This window comes from Tursiops truncatus, chromosome 2 (genome assembly GCF_011762595.2).
Source record: "Tursiops truncatus isolate mTurTru1 chromosome 2, mTurTru1.mat.Y, whole genome shotgun sequence".
In the NCBI taxonomy this organism is placed as follows: Eukaryota; Metazoa; Chordata; class Mammalia; order Artiodactyla; family Delphinidae; genus Tursiops; species Tursiops truncatus.
In genome coordinates, this window is record NC_047035.1 from 61,144,725 (window position 1) to 61,164,388 (window position 19,664).

A 19,664-nucleotide genomic window follows, 5' to 3' on the forward strand; every position below is an offset into this window, starting at 1 on the left:
ATAAATAGTCTTGATAACACATTCAAATTTAAGGTATGAAAAGTTGGCATTTCAAATTAGTGAGAAAAAGAGGGTTTATTGAATAAACGATATTGTGCAATTGGCTAGTCATTTGGGAAAGAAACATTAATGCTTATTCTTCTTATCAAACTAATTAAAGATGAATCAAAGATTTATTTTTTTAAAAGAAAGCCATAAAATTACTAGAAGAAAATATGACAGAATATATTTATTTAAATTTATTTGTTTTTATTTTTGGCTGTGTTGGGTCTTCGTTGCTGTGTGCTGGCTTTCTCTAGTTGCGGTGAGCAGGGGCTACTCTTCATTACAGTGCGCAGGCTTCTCATTGTCGTGGCTTCTTTTGTTGCGAAGCATGGGCTCTAGGCGCACAGGCTTTAGTAGTTGTGTCACGTGGGCTCAGTAGTTGTGGCTTGCGGGCTTAGTTGCTCCGCAGCATGTGGGATCTTCCCGGACCAGGTATCAAACCCGTGTACCTCACATTGGCAGGCAGATTCTTAACCACTGTGCCACCAGGGAAGCCCCAACAGAATATATTTAAATTGAAGTGTAGAAAAGCCTTTTCTAAGAATGACTAGAAGACTAGAGACACCAAGAATGACACCAAGACTAGAACACATAAAGGAAACTATTGCCAGTTTTCACTACTTCTGTATTAGCATACAACTTCCGGATAGCATAAAACAACATAACAAAACTGAAAAGCAAGCAAAACAATTTTTTAAAGTCTACATTATATATGATAAAAATCTTTAATATAAAAAGATCACTTATAAATCAATAAGAAAAAGATGAATGATAACAGAATATGAATTGGTAATTCTCAAAAGGAGAAAAACAAATAACCAAGAGACATCCAAAAATATGCTCAATCTTATTAGAAATGAATAAAACAATAAATAAAGAGATATTTTTCTTCATCAGATTAGGAAAAGATCCAGAAGACTGACAGTTAGTGGTTTGGCCAGGTTGAAAGGAAATGAACAATATCATAAATTGTTGGTAAGCATATAAACTGGTGTGATTTTTCTGGAGAGAAGTTCAGCAATGTGCATCAAAATTTTTAAACCAAAAATTTTAATAAATAATTCCACACCTAGGAATTTTCTTACACTGCAGCATGGTTAAGTTAGCAAATATTATGAAGTAATTTAAATGTTCACACATAACCTTGAGTGGAAAATATAAGTCTATAGAATGCCATCTATGGTTTAAACACATGTTTACACAGAGATGTTCAGAAGGCTACTCACCAAACTGTTAACACTAATCTAAGTGTTTAAACACTTTTAATAATTTCCCTTATTTTAAAACCCAAAATCTAAAATTCCATGGTAAGAGTTCTAATTCTTAGATGTCTATAAACTGCTCTTTACAATGCAGAAACTTTAAAAACAAAAATATGATCAATATGGAATATTTTATAGTTCTAATCAAAACTGCTATTTAGCAAAATAAACATGTTTGAACAGTACATTGCTATTTTAAATAAACTTATGTACCCACACTATCCCATTAAAATATCCTTGGTGTTTCCCACAAATAACAGTTTCTATGTGCAAAATTAGGAAAGCATTAAAACTATGTAACCACAAGTATTATGCTTTGTGGAACTGTTCATTGCACAGAAAAACCAAAAAGCCACCAAGTGAAAGGGTATTCATTTTTTATTCACAGTTACCTTTCTTGAGACAACTTATTAGTGCAGAAAAAATTATACATTTCTCTGAACTTGTAGGCTCAGCAGACAGATATATTTTTGAAAAGGTTAAGCTATGTTTAGCAAGGTAATCCTCAAGAGATGGATGCCAGAGAATTAAATATTCAGTACTTAAATTAACTTCTTATTTGGTACTTAGGAACAAATTGCCAAGAATTATCATCATCAAATAGAACATTTATTGACTCTCTTGGAAAAAGAAAGTGAGACCTACTTGAAAAAAAAATTTAGAATTGGAAAGAAATCAGTATTTTTAACACTTTGCCTGAATAATAGAAGCTGTAAGCCAAGGATGCTTGGCTTGCACAGTGCTAACAGAAATGACTCAATATAGTAGTTTCATAACTACTGGATTATGTTTATGTCTTTATGTCCACTCTCAGCTTTAGGCTTTTCAAAGACATTCCAAATAAGTCATATGGAACTTCTATAATCTACCAGAGATACTGGAGCAATTCTGAAATTTCTAAAATTCTTCACATATAATTTTATTCATAAAATTATGAATAACACATAAATCCCTTAAAAAAATCTTTTTGCCTAACAGAAAATAAACATGAGAATGAACTTCTTTTGGGGATTCATACTGAATGGCATTGTGATTACTAAACACAGGGAAACCATGACTTTAAGCCTTAAAAGAACGCAGTAAGGTGCTACAATTTTTACTAAAAGTAAAGTTGGAGGAAATGGGATCAGAATGTAGCATGAAAAGTGTGGGTCAGTTACTTACAATTTTTTGATAGTGTTAATTAAAAGTGATCTTTTAAAATATTATTCTTATATATCTAGAATAGTTCAAATATAACACTAAACATACATCTACTTAAATTTAACTTAACATTTAATATTGGAGTATTTTAAAAACCTGTTATAGATGATTTTTCAGGATTCCTACCAGGTCTTCTGAAAGACAAGAAACTTTAGAGTATGCATTCTCTATGTGCAGGTGATATCACCCCCAAGGGAGTGAAAATTAGTGGCTGGGGAGGGCAGGGGGTGAAAAAGCTTACTCTTTTTATGTATAAGTAAGGCACAGATATACATACAGTACCATAAACAGATATACAGTATATCTAGAGCACTACAATATAATGGAGAGGGGAAGTTGGGTGGGGGAGTCTAAAAAGCCTTCTTACTGGGGTGATAATGAAAAAAAAAGTTTGAGAAAAGTTAAGTTAGGGGCTTCCCTGGTGGCGCAGTGGTTGAGAGTCCGCCTGCCGATGCAGGGGACATGGGTTTGTGCCCCGGTCTGGGAAGATCCCACATGCCGCAGAGCGGCTGGGCCCGTGAGCCATGGCCGCTGAGCCTGCGCGTCCGGAGCCTGTGCTCTGCATCGGGAGAGGCCACAGCAGTGAGAGGCCCGCGTACCGCAAAAAAAAAAAAAAAAGTTAAGTTAAACAAATCTGGATTCTTCTTTTTTTTTTTTTTTTTGGCTGTGTCAGGTCTTAGTTGCGGCATGCGGGATCTTCGTTGAGACATGCAGGATCTTTCGTTGTAGCTCGCGGGCTTCTCTCTCGCGTGCAGGTTTTCTCTCTCTAGTTGCGGCGCACAGGCTCCAACACACATGCGCTCTGTAGTTTGCGGCACACGGGCTCTCCAGTTGAGGTGCATGAGCTCAGTAGTTGTGGCATGTGGGCTTAGTTGCCCCGCGGCATGTGGGATCTTAATTCCCGACCAGGGATCGAACCCGCATCCCCTGCATTGGAAGGCGGATTCTCTACCACTAGACCACCAGGGAAGTCCCACAAATCTGGATTCTAATCACTATCTAGAGATAAAACTTGGGCAGGTTACCCGATATTATAAAGCCTAAGTTTCTCCATGAATAAAATGGAAATTATGACTTCTCCCTTACGATTGAAGATTTAAACAGGAAAGATGCAAAGCACACAGCACAGTGCAAGGAATACAGTTCCTGTTAAATAAACGTTAGCCCCCTTCCCTTTTCTCCTCTCATTTGAGGATGCTATAAATTATATACTCTCCATAAAAGAATACTCACATTCTGAAGGGAAGTGAGACACAAGGAGAAATGGAAAAAGGTCCAGAGGAAATGACACTTATACATGATCCCTGGACCCAAGCATGCCCAATGATGCTGAAATCTAAAAACTGGCTTCAACTCCCAAATCTGTGATGTTCTTAGTTGTATAAGCCTGGCAAAGTTGCTTGGTTCTTATAAGATTCAATTTCCACATCTGTACTCCACAGAGTTGTTACAAAGAACAAATGAGATCATGTATGTGACACTCTTTGGGAACCATAAACCACTAAACTAAAGTTAACCTTATACGATAGGGCATGGTTCATGTCAATAATGGCAGGAAATGAAGACACTGACCTAGACCGTGTATGTACCCGGAAGGAATGGAAAGGACCAAAACTGCTCCTTTCAGAAGCAAGTCTTCAAAATCTAAGCCTCAAAGGCAGAAATTCTTTGGCAGTTTAAATCTAGTTTAAAACAAAATTATCAGTGGAACTCTTACCTATCTCTTTGCTCTTCGTCTGTATAGCGATCATCTAAGAAAGAGGTTCCACATACTCCAAGTACAGTATTGTGGCCTTTCTTGTCGGCTGTATGATACACTCGAGAAGCCAGGCGCAAGTCAACGGGCAGCTCTTGGGCTGGGATAGTGGCGCACAGATCGTGAAGGGTCCGAGTGGAGTAGTCTCGTGGAATTCTGCCACAGAGATAAGAAAGCGGGCCTCTTTTTATCATTTTGTGCTCTTTAGACGCACAATGCATTCACAATGACACTTTAGTTCAGGCTCTAAAAAAAGAGGTCTAAATGTTGGAGAGATCACATTTAAAACTAGTACAGTAGTTTCTAAAAAATCTAATATTACAATCTCAGGCCATTGACCAGATCTTCAGCCATATATACAATTGCCTGCTGAAGATCTCAACCTATGTATCCTACAGATATCTCAGAATCAACAGGTCTAAAAGCAAACTCATTATCATCCCACCCCACCCAAACCTCTTCTCTCCGGAACTCTGTAACTCAGTCAGTGACACCATAACCAGCAATCATTCATTACTTCTTTGCTACTCTGCACAAATGCTCGTGTCCCTGAAGAAGCACAACAATACAGTACATTATCCATTAACTAGCATCAGTGGAAACCTGGGTCTCTCTAAGTTAACGTAGCACCTTCCTGCCCACCATGCTAGAACTTGCCTCTTTCCTGCCTTTCCAAAATAGAGAAGAGGGCATGACGATCTGCTTTCTTAATCCCCACTGTCACACTTGTCATGCCATCCAATCAACAAATACTTTTTGAGCATATATTATGTACCAGACTTTGTGCTAGGCAATCCACACACATGGTCTCTAACTTCCACAAGGAAACTACCTGGGAGGTGTTATTATCCTTACTTTGGAGCAGGCTTATTTTACATAGGGCACAAAATTAGGGAGTGGCTACTAGGATCTACACACAATGCTGCTAACTCTAAGTCAAATGTCTTTCCTATTAATGTCTATTAATGACCCCTGAGGAGAAAGTGGCCCTTAGCCAGTACTACTCCATCCCCACCTCCCTACTAAAGCTATATTCTTACATTAACCAAATGACCTTTTCATCAAATCGAATCAAATGAACTTTAGATCTTTAGATCGTGGTCTCTGTGACCTCCAAGCCACAGCTGGCAATACTGTTGACCCTTCTTGAAATTGCTCTTCCTCCACGAGCTTTTGTCAGCCTGCACTATCCCAGCTCTCCATCTACCTTTCAAGGTCATCATAATTTGACTTAGTCACCGGTTTTTCTTTCACCATCTTCCCAACTGGTATGGGGCTTCCAAGGTTGAGCTACTCTTTCCACATTAGAAAAATCATCTTCAGTGTTTCAGCTCTTTCCTCTGTGCTGAGGGCTCCCAAATCCCACGTCTGGTATCACTATCTCACCTAGATGCCTCATCTTCCAGATACAAAACATTGGGGTCATCTTTGTCTCCTCTGTCCTTCGCCTGCTTATCCAATGAAAAGCTGAGCTTCTCCCTTGGACAGAGCTGTTCAGGTGTGCTCCTTCTCCCCGCTCACTTCTACCACACGCCAGTCAGAGTCCTCATCACCTCAGCTTGCAGAGCAAAGGTCTTCCAGTCGGATTGAGCACTGCACCCTGTCTCTTCCCCCTTCCATACATCCTGCAAAATTCTATCACACCGATCTTCAAATACTCCTCTCTCCAGCACAATGTTTTTTTGTTGCTTGCTGCATGCATCTAACTTCCTCTTTCTAAGCTTCAAGGCTCTTAGCATCTGGCCCTACTTCTAGCATAGAGTTTAAGAATGTAGACTCTGCAGTCAGACTTCCTCTGTTCAAATCCTGTTTAAAATTATCACTTGGCAATAAGCAAGTAATTAATTTCTTTATACCTCAGTAAGTTAAGAATAACAACGTTTGGTAAGCTGGGAATTACAACATTAGTGCATCCTGGGTAAAGTTGCTTTAAGAAAGAAAGGAATGAATGCATTTAAAACGGTGTCTCTGACATGGCAGGTGCTGTCTGCAGGACAATTCACAGGGCCAGAAAGACCTCTCAGTTCTTTAAGTTATGGATATGTTGCTTATCTTTTTGTCCATGTCCAAACACTCTCCGAACAATAACTCAAGGACAAACTTCTCTGCAAACTTTACTTTTTTTTCTTTCTTACAAATCTCTTTTCATACATTCCCCTATTCTTGTCCCACCCATTCTGACCCTTTATCTAATGGGTTAATGCAGATCCGTCCACTGACCACTCCACGTACCTGGATAGAAGCCTAGTATAAGTATGCTAGTATAAAGTAAAGTATAAATATAGACTTTGCATAGTATAAATATAGACTTTGGAGTTAGCTGGGCCTGGATCAGAATCCTAATTCTAACACTTGCAAACTCTATTACTGGTCTCTCTGAAGGTCTTCTGCAAAATGAGAACAAAAATTCTTAACCCTTGCCTTATAAAAATTGATAACAATAACAGTTCCTGGTCTCTGGAACTCTCAAGAAATGCCTGTTTATTTTTATTGCTGTTGTTATTTATTTGCACTGCATAACATCTAACCCATTGCTAGGCACAATATGTACATCATTGAATCACTAATAGAGAGTGGTTTATGTCATTTCCAAAACAGCATAGGGCCCCCAAAAAATACAGGACAGGAAATTTGAACATGTTTAAGTGGAGGAGGAGAAGAGAGGTAAATCTAAAGCGTTTGAAAATGTCTGAGACAAAGAGACATAACTCGGGGAGTGAAAATGGGTCTCCAGGAAGCCAAAGACCCCAGGCACTCAGGGTTCCTAAGAACGGACTGGGAAGAAAAAGAGGAGAGAAAAAGGTGAGTTCTGATGTCAAGCTCACCTACATCTTCATTCTATCTGGGACAGGTCCTGGCTAGTGGAATGTTCTTGAGATTACACTACAGATTTTCTTTTTTCCTTAAAAAAGCATCAGAACCAATCTGAATTCCTATGTTCCCATCATACTCTAATAATATAGATCTGCAAGTGAATCTCCCTTGGTTGAGCTAAATAACACTGTGTTTTCAAGGGATGGCTGAATTCCTAAGGAAACAATTTAATTTGGAAGCTAGTCACTGGTGAGAAAAGCTAGGTTAAAAATTGATTAAGAAAAAGGAGAAGTGAATAAAAGATTTTCCAAAATTCTCTTTTATCATATAAACTTTTTAAATATCAGATTTTTATTCCTCTGCACCTCATTCTTATTTCTTTATAATGGTGATTTCTGATTTCAGTTTTAATGAATTAACACAGTAAATGAATTAACACAGTACTATATATATCAAGAAGATCTACAAATATTTTTGGCATGCTTAAGAAAGGCTGTGTGTTTTTATAGCACACTCTCCTTAAACAGGACTATTTGTCATTCTTTGAAACACTAAGACATAAAAAAGAAAAGACTCTCTCTGTGTGTGGCCACACTACTTTGCCTAATGCACTAAATGCAAGGTTTTTTAGGGAAAAAAAATCAAGAAGTTTCTGCTTCATTGATAATCTGACAGTAACTATTTATTGAAGGTAAAATACTTGTTGTCTGCTGTCACTATTTGTTTTAATACATAATCTTGCTAACTAAATGAGCTTAAAGCAATGCAGATAAGCAATGGCATGTACAGGGTCACTTAAATGCCAATTTGACTCTTTCATAAACTTTGGCATTCTTTTCCCATGAGTCTACTCTCAGCTACTAAATTGTGAGTCATATCCATTTACAAAGTTTAGGCTGGCCATAAAAAGGTTGCCTTCCATGTCCTGCACACTTTTCAGTGCCCTAAGCAACAACAAAAGCTAATAATTAAAGCTTCTTTAAGCCCCCATAAAGAGTTAAATGAAGAAGAATCTAGAATAAACCAACCCATAAAAACCTAGTGGAAAAATAAGGAGAAAATAAGTTTCAGCAAGATGACTGGCAAAAGATAGACCATAAACCTAAACTGCATTTACACAGTATTATTCAAAATTATGTTTGCACCCCTGTGTAAAAAGAAACCCTACTGAAAATACGTGGGGGGATGGGAATGAAACATGAAATGATAGTAGAGAAAAATAAGGCCGTCTAAATTTCCAAATCGACTGGCCTATGGACATTTTGTGCTGGGTTGTCTTTTATTTTATCATAACAAAATTAACGAATATAATGAGCAGTTAATCCAAATCAGGCACTTCAGTGACCAAAAATATCAAATCTAACATGTTAATATTTTTATTCTAGCTATTGCTACGTCATTAAACTAAGTATATTGGTCAAAAAAAAAAAAAAAGAAAAGAGTAGAAAGAAGTGTGGAGGACTTCCCTGGGGGTCCAGTGGTTAAGACTCCACACTTCCAATGCAGGGGGCGCGGGTTCCATCCCCAGTCAGGAAACTAAGATCCCACGTGCCACGTGGCGTGGCCAGAAAAATAAAAAAGTGTGGAGTACAACATACATATCCCTAACTGTACTATCTGCCACCAACTCTTCCTGTGAGAAGGTTTAAGTTGGATCTCAGACACGAATTCCTGAAACATTTAGTTTTCCTTTAAAAACACTCTTTCAGGTACCAATGCTACTACTGAATAACTTCTCTTCAGACACTTAAATTTGTAAAGTTAAGGAAGTTACTTTTTTTTAGGTAGGTTTTGATCACACAGGGGCTTGGAAACCTTTCTTTGTCTCTGTTGTGTAATTCCTAATTTACTTTTCCGCCTTCGCTTAACTTCTTTTCCTTTGATTTGCAACAATTCTGATGATTTCACCTTGGAAAAAACATAAAATGCGCCATTAAGGAAAGCTGTAGCCAAGCGTTAGATCTTTCTCTCTATTTAATGGTGCACGGTATTTTTAAACTCCTAATTTCTATGTGTATTTTATAACAGAATATAAATCCTAAAGGTGGAGTTGATATGTTCTTCTAAATTTTTTCCTAAATTCTACCATATACACCTTCATAGCAATAAAAATATTAGTACCATATTTATTCATAATATTCTATTTACTGCCTTAAAACTATTAAAGAAAAATATAAGATTTTTTTCCCTCCATAAATCTACTATTCTTGATTGGTATTTCTAATAGAACTTACCTTTAGCTACTTAAAGTCTGGCATGACTGCTGGTTGCAAGCGCAAGCCAAAATGAACTTTAACGCTTTACAGAACTATTTTGAACAATGTTTACCAATTTATGCCTCTTACAGTTTTACTGTTTTCTATTTCCACTGCTTGGGAAAAACCAAATGCATTTTTGTCTCTTAAATAATTGCCTTTTAATCATTATAGGTATTAGGAGTATTGTTTTCCTAGATTCCTTAGGAAATTTGCAGAATTCATGGCAATAGTTCATCCAAAGATATTTTTCTCTGTGGGTTGCTCTGTCCTGTTTTGAGACTAGATTTAAGGAAGAAAGCAGGGAGGTGTTCCTTGGGGAAAGCAGAGAATGACTGAGTAAACAGAAGGAGGCCAGATAAAGGGAGGTTCTTCTAAATTAGGTAGAGGGTTTGGGCTCGATGCAGCTGTAAGCAGAGAGCTATTGCAATGTCTTCGGTAAGGAAGTGATGATGAATAAGGAAAGCTCAGAGTATGAGTATTCCGTCTCACCATCCAGTTCATGTCTGAATTTCCTCTATATTATCTCCACCAAAGGCCATCCATCCCGACTTGAACATGATCAGAAACAGAGGACCTGGATAAATCCAAAGGTAGCCACTTTCTCTTTGAAATCTTTCCAGTTGTTAGAATTTTTGTTTGTTTATTACTGAGCCTAACAACTTTCATCCACCAGTCTCAATTCAAACATCAGGATCATACAGGAATGATCTGGTTCTCTTCCATTTGACAGACAAATATTCGAATACAGTTGACTCCCCTGGGCGTTCTTTTCCCCCACATAAGCATCCCCAGTCCTTTCAACTCTACCTTACATGACATGGTTTTGAAATACTCTTGTCATCCTGAGCACTCTCTTCCAGTCTCCAATTTGTCAGTGTCTCTCCTGGGGTTGGACACCCATATCTGAACACAATATTTGAGGTGTGATGTGATCAGATCCACCAGGAGAAAGATGATCCTCTTTTATGGTAATCATCAATCAATGCAAATTATGATTGCACATATCTTCCTATCACAAACCTAAATTATAACTTAAAACCGTGAAGTCTTGTCCACATTTGCTCTAAGTCATGCCATCCCATATCTGTGCACTTAGTTTGTGGAACCAAAGAAAGAACCATACATACATATATCCCAATTAAATTTCATCTGAGGTCTGACCAAGCAAATCTTACCAGTCACATTTTGGACATTACCTGCAAATCCAATCAGTAAATCTTCCATATTCTCAACCAAATTATCAGAAAATAAGCTGAATTGGACACAGCCCTATAACAGTCCACTAGGGACTTTCATGACTAATTGTCCTTTGCATAACTAGTTATAAATCCACCTGGCAGTTCACCCGATTGTAATCTTGTCTACAAAACTGTCATCAGGAGGCTTTCATAAATGGATTGCTGAAATCCAAAAGATAATAACAATAACTAATATTTATTAAGTTTTCTGGTATGCCAGGTTCTTCCCCATGATACTCATGTGTTGACCCCCAGGTCTGACACTCTTCTTATGTTCCTTCTAGTAATTCTCAAAAAAGTAAATAAATAATAAGGTTGGTCTTCCATGGCTTGCCCTTAGGGAACCCATGCTGGCTCCAGGTGATTACTCCTTCCTTTTATAAGGGTTCAAACACAATTACTTTAATGATTCATTTAATCATTCCAGAGTTTTGTCCAAGGTCAGTGCACACATTACAGAAACCATAACTCTTACTCTTAAAAGAAAAAATAAAACTCAGATTTGCAGGGCTTCCCTGGTGGCGCAGTGGTTGAGAGTCCGCCTGCCGATGCAGGGGACGTGGGTTCGTGCCCCGGTCCGGGAAGATCCCACATGCCGCGGAGTGGCTGGGCCCGTGAGCCATGGCCGCTGGGCCTGCGCGTCCGGAGCCTGTGCTCCGCAACAGGAGAGGCCACAATGGTGAGAGGCCTGCGTACCGCAAAAAAAAAAAAAAAAAAAAAAACCAACTCAGATTTGCAGTTGCCAGTCTCCAGGCTCCTAGCACCTCTCCCATGGCAGCAGCTCCTCAAAGCCGCTGCTGACAGGGGCACAGCAGGCTTAAACCTATCTATCTGAGCCAACAGGATCAGATATCTAAGTTAACTCTTAAAATCTTTTACCAATCTCGGGCTTCAAGTTTCTTTTTTCACTTCTTTTCTCTTCTTTCTAAACTAAGGATCATCCTCCTTGTCAGATTTAAGAGAAGCAAAGTACCATTTTATCAGCTTCCCTTTCTCTTTGTCATAGTTCTGTTTATTTAAAACCTCAACCTTTCTCCAAAAATAAATTAAGACCATTCTGTCATCCGTTGTCATCACACTATTCATCCATAATGACAGGGTTATCCTTCCTTTTTTCTCTCTTTGCTCCAAAACTAACACCAAAAAATACTTTCTTATTCTGAGCATTATTCACAGGCCTCAACCCATTTTGGATCTTAGCTCTCCTGATATAATTGTTATAGCCACATGCCACTTTTATGTTTATCTATGGATATGTGTTTCTTCTTTCATCTTCTGTATACTTTTAAAACTCTGAATGCAATAGATCACTCAAAATTGTTTTATGAAAATTTGCGGGGTTGGGGGGGTTTGGGGTATCCCACATCTCTGAAACTTCCTTCTACTTAGAATCTCAGAACATGTGCTAGCTATATATATTTTTTTACAGACTTTTTCCCTCCTAAAATGCTCAACAATCCTCTCATCAGTTCTTCTGTCAGTCATTTCTTCACAGAGTCGCTATTATCTAATTTCTCCTTTTGTTGGTCATGACTTAGACCAGAGACCTAATAACCTTTATCATACTAATGAGCTTCTAAGGATAGAAATGGTCAATAAAGTAACAACTGATTAAATTCTCTACTCTTTTTGCTGAATGAGACTGTCTGGCATGTATCTGAGCAGTGAAAGTCCTGCATTTCTCCTTTATCACACCTCTGTGACACTTCTCTGAGTAATGTCAGAAGAAGTTTTCTTGTCCCCCCAGTCTGGCCTGGCTTGCTGGAGTATACTGTTCCTCATTCCTGTGCCAGAGATGCTAGAGACTAACGTTATGGCCTCAAATGTCCAAACAGGGTAAAACTCACGGATAATGACTGATTTTGAGATGTTACCACAAATAAAAGAAATCCAAGGTGAAGATTTGGTGGGATGAGTCAGAAAACTTCCAGCACTATTTTCTCTGGCATTTCTGATGTGTCCCACAATATCCCACAACTATAAACCATAAAGTCTTATCAGACATTCTCTTCTCCTCCTTTTGAAACGCTTCTGGTTTCAGTTTAGAATCCTCTTAATCTGTTCTCTAAGTCTCTCTCATCAAACCATTCCCCCTAGTTAAGTGAGGAACACTCCATCCATAGTCATTTTTGCCACTGTGAGTCTTGTACTTAACCAGATACCTGTTCATTGTTGTTATAAAAGGGCAGTGCTGCAAAGCGGCAAAGAGTGAAGGATCCAGAATTAGACCACCTCAGTTCAAGTCCTGACTCTACAACTTAGCCATACGGTTGTACCTGTGCAAATTAGTTATCTTCTTCATGACTCATATTTTTTAACTATAAAATGAAAGTAATAATAGGGCTGTTATCAGGGGGAAAAAAAAGATAACATATGTGAAATACTTAGCAAAGTGGCTGAAACGTGGTAAGCACTCAATAAATTCTAGTTGCCTTAGGAAATGACTGTTTTTAGCAAAAATAAATAATTTTGCATATTTCTTAATAATATTTAATATCAGCCACAGCAAGCCAAAAGAATGAACACTACGGGACTTTTTCAATGAGGGATTCAAATTCCTGACAGGCCATTGTGGTTAAATCACTGTCCAGAAAATCCATTTTCTTCTTTGACACATTTAGCAGCTAACCATTTGCCCCTCATTTTATTTCCAAAGTCCCAATGCTCAGGTAGGAGAACAGATAAAAAAACTACCTGTACCCACAAACCTAACACTCTTTCAAGATGCCATTGCTTTAAAAGATGCCTTCTAAGTTCTCCACACCTAGAAGGTATCAGCCTAACACACAGGCTGCACCTGCAGTAGTTAGCAATGAGTGGGGTTACTCAGCCTTGGCAAGCTTCACTTCACACCCCAAATGTGAGCTTTAGGAAGACAGCATGACTTCTGATGAAGTCATTCACCAATCACAGCATAAGTCCCTTCCCCCGACAGCAGTGGTGTCACCTGTTACTTGTGGATCTTCCTTATGATCTATTATTGCAGGAAGATCCGTATGCTAGTGTCATGCAGGATGAACCTAAGAAAGTAGGACTTGAGAAATGAATAAAAACCAGGAGGCAACTGTACTAATCCAGACATAAGGTCAACTGTAAAATGAAGAAAAAAATTATAAGCAATAATATTTAGGAGGAATCTAGGCCTTGGAGGCTGATTATTTTGTGAGAGGCAAGAAAACAATAAGGTCAGGGATAAATCTAAGGTTTCAGGGATAAATCTAAGGTTGGGATTTTGGGGCAAAAGTTGAAGAACTGTTAATGGCTAGTTCACTTGGGCGAAGCACAGTAGTAGGATCATGGTCGTTGGTGGGGAGAGGGAAACCCAGAAGGAGAGGGACTGACTAGAAAAGTTGTTTATGCAAGAAGGGGTATCCATCTAAATCTGTCAGAATAGGCTGCTGGAGATAATACCAAGATAGTAAGCTGTGGTTCAGGAAAAAGTGGCTTTTTAAAAAATCCTAATAATAATGTATCTATTTTTAAATAAACTCATTTATTCAAGTCAAAAAGTGACTCAAATTAAAGAAATGTACTAAGTAAATAATAGTAAGGCAATATACAAATATGGTAAAATTATGAAAATTATGCATAAATAAAGTGGAATAAAATTATAAATAAAATAAAATTCTCACAGTAGGAAAAAACTCAGGGAGTAGGATAAACCTAAATGGGGCAAAGGCTACAAAGTTCACCCAGTCCAGGTCCCTGCACTACAGGTTCCTGACTCTCTCAAGATGGTAACAGGAAGAGTCTTGGTCAATTTCTGAAAGCCCTGAGGTTCCCTCACTCCTTAAAAATCTTTATTCTCTCCCCGGAGTTGCAATTAGGTTTGAGACTAAAAGCTCTGAGAAAACAGAAGTCCCCTTTTCCCAAATGAGCAGCTTTCACATATAAGGCCCTTTTTTCAGGGTGAACCCTCCCACAGGCCTTGGCCCTTTCTGGACCATATCTTCACACCTACACATCCTCATCTCTCATAACTCTATTTCCAACATAAGTAGTGTTTTACCTTTAAAGACAGCCGCTTGGTTGTCTTTGAATCACCAGTGGGCTGTTCACCTTCCAAAGGTGTACTTGATTCATCTGCTGACTGAACTTCCAAAGTTTCCTGAGGCTTAAATAATATGCTTTCTGCATCTGAGACTCCCCGTTCCGATACGTCCTCTTGTTCAATCTGGAAAGTACTTGATACAGCTTCAGGAAGCTTCTCAAGCACATTCTGTTGGGAAATGTAAATGTACAAATACGCTCTTTTTATTGGTCCTTCCAAAGTTTTAAGTTATGCAATGTTTTCTCTCTGACAACAAATGACTATGAAAATGCGTGACTGGGGCTTCCCTGGTGGCGCAGTGGTTGAGAATCTGCCTGCTAATGCAGGGGACGCAGGTTCGAGCCCTGGTCTGGGAGGATCCCACATGCCGCGGAGCTGCTAAGCCCGTGAGCCACAACTACTGAGCCTGCGCGTCTGGAGCCTGTGCTCTGCAACAGAAGAGGCTGCGATAGTGAGAGGCCCACGCACCGCAATGAAGAGTGGCCCCTGCTCGCCACAACTAGAGAAAGCCCTCACACAGAAATGAAGACCCAACACAGCAAAAATAAATTAATTAATTAATAAACTCCTACCCCCAACATCTTAAAAAAAAACAATAAAAAAAAATTAAAAAAAAAATGCGTGACTGAAATTAAGCAGAGGTAGTAAGTGAAGATTTAGAAAAAGAAACTCAAATTGACTTAAGAAAAATATGAAGCATGGCAAATTATTTTCCTTGGCCCTTGTCTCAGAAAATACTGCTACCCCCCTGTATTATGCAACAACTCTAAGGAAATAACAAGACTCCAATCTTACCCTGATTCTCACCCACACTCACACAGAATCAAGGCCCACTGAAATATATGACCTCTGCCCAACCTGAGGTTCTTTGGTCCTAAGCAATGAGATGCCTGCTAGCCAAATGCTCTTCCAGAAGCATGACTTCAGTCCCTCAGAGAAGAGCTGACACAGAGGCCCCAAGAAGACCACCCAGACACCCCAGCTCTGTGCCAAGCCCTAATGAAAAATTCTCACAAAATATCACTCCTACACCTGTTTTGTGTTTCTTAAAAAGGTCTCACTGACGGGCTTCCCTGGTGGCACAGTGGTTGACAGTCCGCCTGCCGATGCAGGGGACACGGGTTCGTGCCCCGGTCCGGGAAGATCCCACATGCCGCGGAGCGGCTGGGCCCGTGAGCCATGGCCGCTGAGCCTGCGCATCCGGAGCCTGTGCTCAGCAATGGGAGAGGAGCATCTCACAAGAGTGAGAGGCCCACATACCGCAAAAAAAAAAAAAAAAAGGCCTCACTGACTTAATGTGCATCTCACCAAGCCTTTAAGAAAGTATCTTTATAGACATATTTTGGGTAGTACCCAATTTTAAACCAAGATTATTTGGGATTATGAGCACTGCCTCAAATTAAGAGATGAGAAAACCAGTCTGATTTACATAGAATCTGAATTTTATAGAATGACTTGAAAATGCAATTGTATCACTTTGCTCTCTGGCACACTCATTTGCTAATAAGTAAAATAAAGGGTAAAGATGGCATATAGTAGTTCCAAATACTATTTAAGTTTCTTTCTTATGTAGGAAAGCATGGCTAAACCAAGAAATATACTTTTGTAAAACATAACTTTAATCTAGAGCTCGTGTTTTTATAAAGCTACTCAATGGTGCTGGGGAAAGAGTAAGAGCTTTGTAACTAGACAGGACTTAATACAAATCCTGGATGCGTCTTATCAATAGATGTGTAATCTTGGTCAAGTTACTTTAAACCCTTTTTAGTCTCATTTTCCTCATTGGTAAAAAGGGGGTTAAAAAAAGTCCTTCCATAAAATGGCAGAATAGCTACACAAGGGTAACATGTGTTATGAGCCTATATTGTCTACCTATGACAAACTCATTCATTTTATGTTCCATAGCTTTTGGAACTGTTCATCACTCCCTTTCTTTTGACCCCGTCTGCTCCTGGCTTCCTCAACACACTCTACCAGGGTCTAGCCGGGGAGACTGAATAGATGAAGGTTCCACCCTTCAAAAACTTGAGAGGGAAAGGGTAATCCTCCAGCTTCAACTGACCCTCTCAGAACTCTGCCAGCCTTGCCTACCCAGAAAGCCATTAGTGATCTTATCACTACCCTGTGGCCTGCTCTATTTTAGCATATATCACACTATATTACATTCGTCTAAGTAATCATCACTGTAATTGTCAACATATATGAGCATTATCTCATTTAATTTTAATCTTCACCACTACTCCATGAAGTAGAGGAACTCTTTGTAATCCCATTTTATGGATGAAGAAACTGAGGCTTAGTTAAGTAACCTGCCCAAGGTCATACTGAGACTAAGTAGCAGGACAGTGTTTGAACCTAAACAACCTGAATCCAAATTGTACTCTCTTACCCTTTTTTTAGCCCACACAGTAGACTACTGGTTCTCAAAATGTGCTCCACAGACTCCTGACAGTTTAGGCCCTTTCAGGGAATCTACAATGTCAGAACTATTTTCATAACAATATTAATTCCTTTTTCACTGTGTTGACATTTACATTGATGATGAAAAAGTACTGAGGAGTAAAACAGTGAGTCAATACTTTTCAAGTAATTAACACATGAGGTACAAAATCACGCAGGGAGTTAAAGGTCTGTTCAAGGAGCAAGGTAGATCAATTAATTTTAAAGTAATGATACACAATAAGTTCATTTATCTGGTTTCAGATTCTCCACTGCAACTAATCTTTAAGAAACTATCACTTGTGGAGTTTTGGTGTATTAACAAAGACGACCATCCGTAACTATGTAAGAAAAAGGTTATTAAAATGAGTCCCTTCTAATCTGTATCAGACTAGACTTACTTAATATACTTCAACCAAAAGAACACATACAACAGATTGAATGCAAAAGCAGATATGAGAATCTAGCTCTCTATTAAACCAGATATTAAAGACATTTGCAAAAAGTGTGAGACAATCCTACTCTTCTCACTGAATTGTTTTGTTTTGCACATTATCTTTTCCTAAAAATATGTTTTATGTTAATGCGTAACAGGCTGGTTATTATTTTAAATGAATGAATAAATAATTTCTGTTTTTCTCAGTTTCAGTTTCTAGTATGGTAAATATTGGTTGATTGAATCCACACAAACAAAAACTCCTTTGGGTCCTTAAAATATTTTTTAAGGGTTTAAAGCCATCCTGAGACCAAAAATTTTGAGTACTTCAAAACCTTCAAGTTTGAGAATTTCTTAAGAAAGAAATTGTGTCTCACCTGTCTTTTATACCTCAAGCACTTAGAACATTGTAGAACTTGTGCAATTATTTGTGAATGAATGAAAGGAAATTATATACATTTTTTCTCTACTATGTAATTAGTCTCTATTTAGAATATTTATTAAACAGTATTGTACTTTGTTTCTTTATATACTGGTCTACTCTATACAATGAGTTCCTCAAGTGCAAGAGCTGTATTTTCTATCTTTGTATCAACCATGTCTAAAACAATGCTCACCACATCACAGGAAAAGGAATGAATGAATTCCTTGATTTTTTTGGTAAGTGTGAGAGGAAATCATTCTCCATGGTGATTCAAAAACAATTAGATTTAAAATGGTGGGTACTTGGAAAGATATTGCATTAAGAATGTTCTTTTTTAAAAGAAAATAAATGACATCAAAGAACTAAGAGCACTCTGGCCTGTGGCACTGAGATGCTCACAGCTGAGGCTGCCATGCTGTAACGGTAGGGTGCCTGGTACCACTTAGAAAGAGCAGGCCCTCTCCAGATGGGTGCTTGCTGGCCAGTGCTGCACAGACAAATCTCAGTCCAGGAAGCATCTAAGGGATAGGTACGATGAACAGGTAGAGTTCTGTTCTCTGGCACAGAGCAGGTACCCAAAACATGTGTTTGGAATTAAAGATACCACAGAGGAGCTTTTTTACCATGGCCAGGTATCAGCTTAAAAAGTATTATACATGTACAGAAGTGGGAAGCTTCCTCTTAAAAAGCCAGTGACCAGAAGAGGTCCAGTAATTGCTTGTAAATGTCAAAGCTGAGGGTATGGTTCCTACAGAATTACAAAGCAATTAATATTTTGGCTTAAATGTTTATTCTAAATAATCAAGATGATGTATAAGCTAGGTACCTGATAATTGGCCTTTTCATAGTTTCCTTCAAAATGGAATAATCTTTTCTTAATACTTCATATGAATATTCAGTGAATGGTATTAAGTCAAGTTTATCCTAGTAATGAAGATTTCTATTTTTCTGAACCTAACTGATCTTGTATTATCAGTTTACTATACCTATTAGAAACTTACAGTTCAGAGGCTTTGATATCTACTTGTAAATGGTGTCACCTAGAGGCAGCTACCCTAGATATCAGTTTTAAACCCATAGCATATGTGGTAAGGCTTCAAAATTGATTTATCCACATGTTGTACCATATATCCTGGGTCTTGAGACAGATGATGAGAATACAGAGGAGAAAAATACATGATCTCAACCCAGAAGCATCTCAAACTCTAGTAGTCAACCATTTGTAGCAACTCTAACATTACAGGATCCATGATTTTTGTGAAAAGAAAAGATTCAATACATTTTCTAAACATGATATATTATCCTAAAACTGAATTGTGATCTGAATTTTTATGTGTGTGGAATCATATTTTCAGGAAATAAAGGAGCTTGTTATTTAATGATACCATTTTACAAATCCTTTGTAAAAGACGGATCATCGTGCCATCATTTGTTTTATGTAAATGTGGATTTCTACGCACAGGGAGGCACTTCCCATTCACAAGGAATGTGTTCCAGATTGCTTTGAATCCCATAAGTATTTTGCCAATGATGGATGAAAAGGAAGTTCTATTTCTGAAACAAACTTCTGTCACCAAGTGTCCACATCTCTCTACAAAATATGCCCCTTGTCAATGCTTTTCACAATTCTTCTAGGTAAATAAAGAATAAGGTGATGCTTTCTTAGAAGCTAATAATTTTTAATTAATTCTCCAGCTACCTTCTAGATCTAAATGTCTTTAGACGAGAAGAATTGTTA

General features: G+C 38.3%; 1 protein-coding gene across 1 annotated transcript in view; it reads right to left on the reverse strand.

The window, feature by feature from the left end:
* The window catches only part of LOC141277805 (uncharacterized), a 109,177-nt gene that overhangs the window by 52,762 nt on the left and 36,751 nt on the right, over positions 1-19,664 (reverse strand). Inside the window, exons 3-5 of the mRNA XM_073799896.1 lie at positions 14,586-14,795; positions 8,855-8,988; positions 4,228-4,422 (exon numbers count right to left, since the gene is read on the reverse strand). Coding sequence (XP_073655997.1) covers positions 4,228-4,422; positions 8,855-8,988; positions 14,586-14,795 — 539 coding nt within the window. The remainder of the gene's footprint in view (positions 1-4,227; positions 4,423-8,854; positions 8,989-14,585; positions 14,796-19,664) is intronic.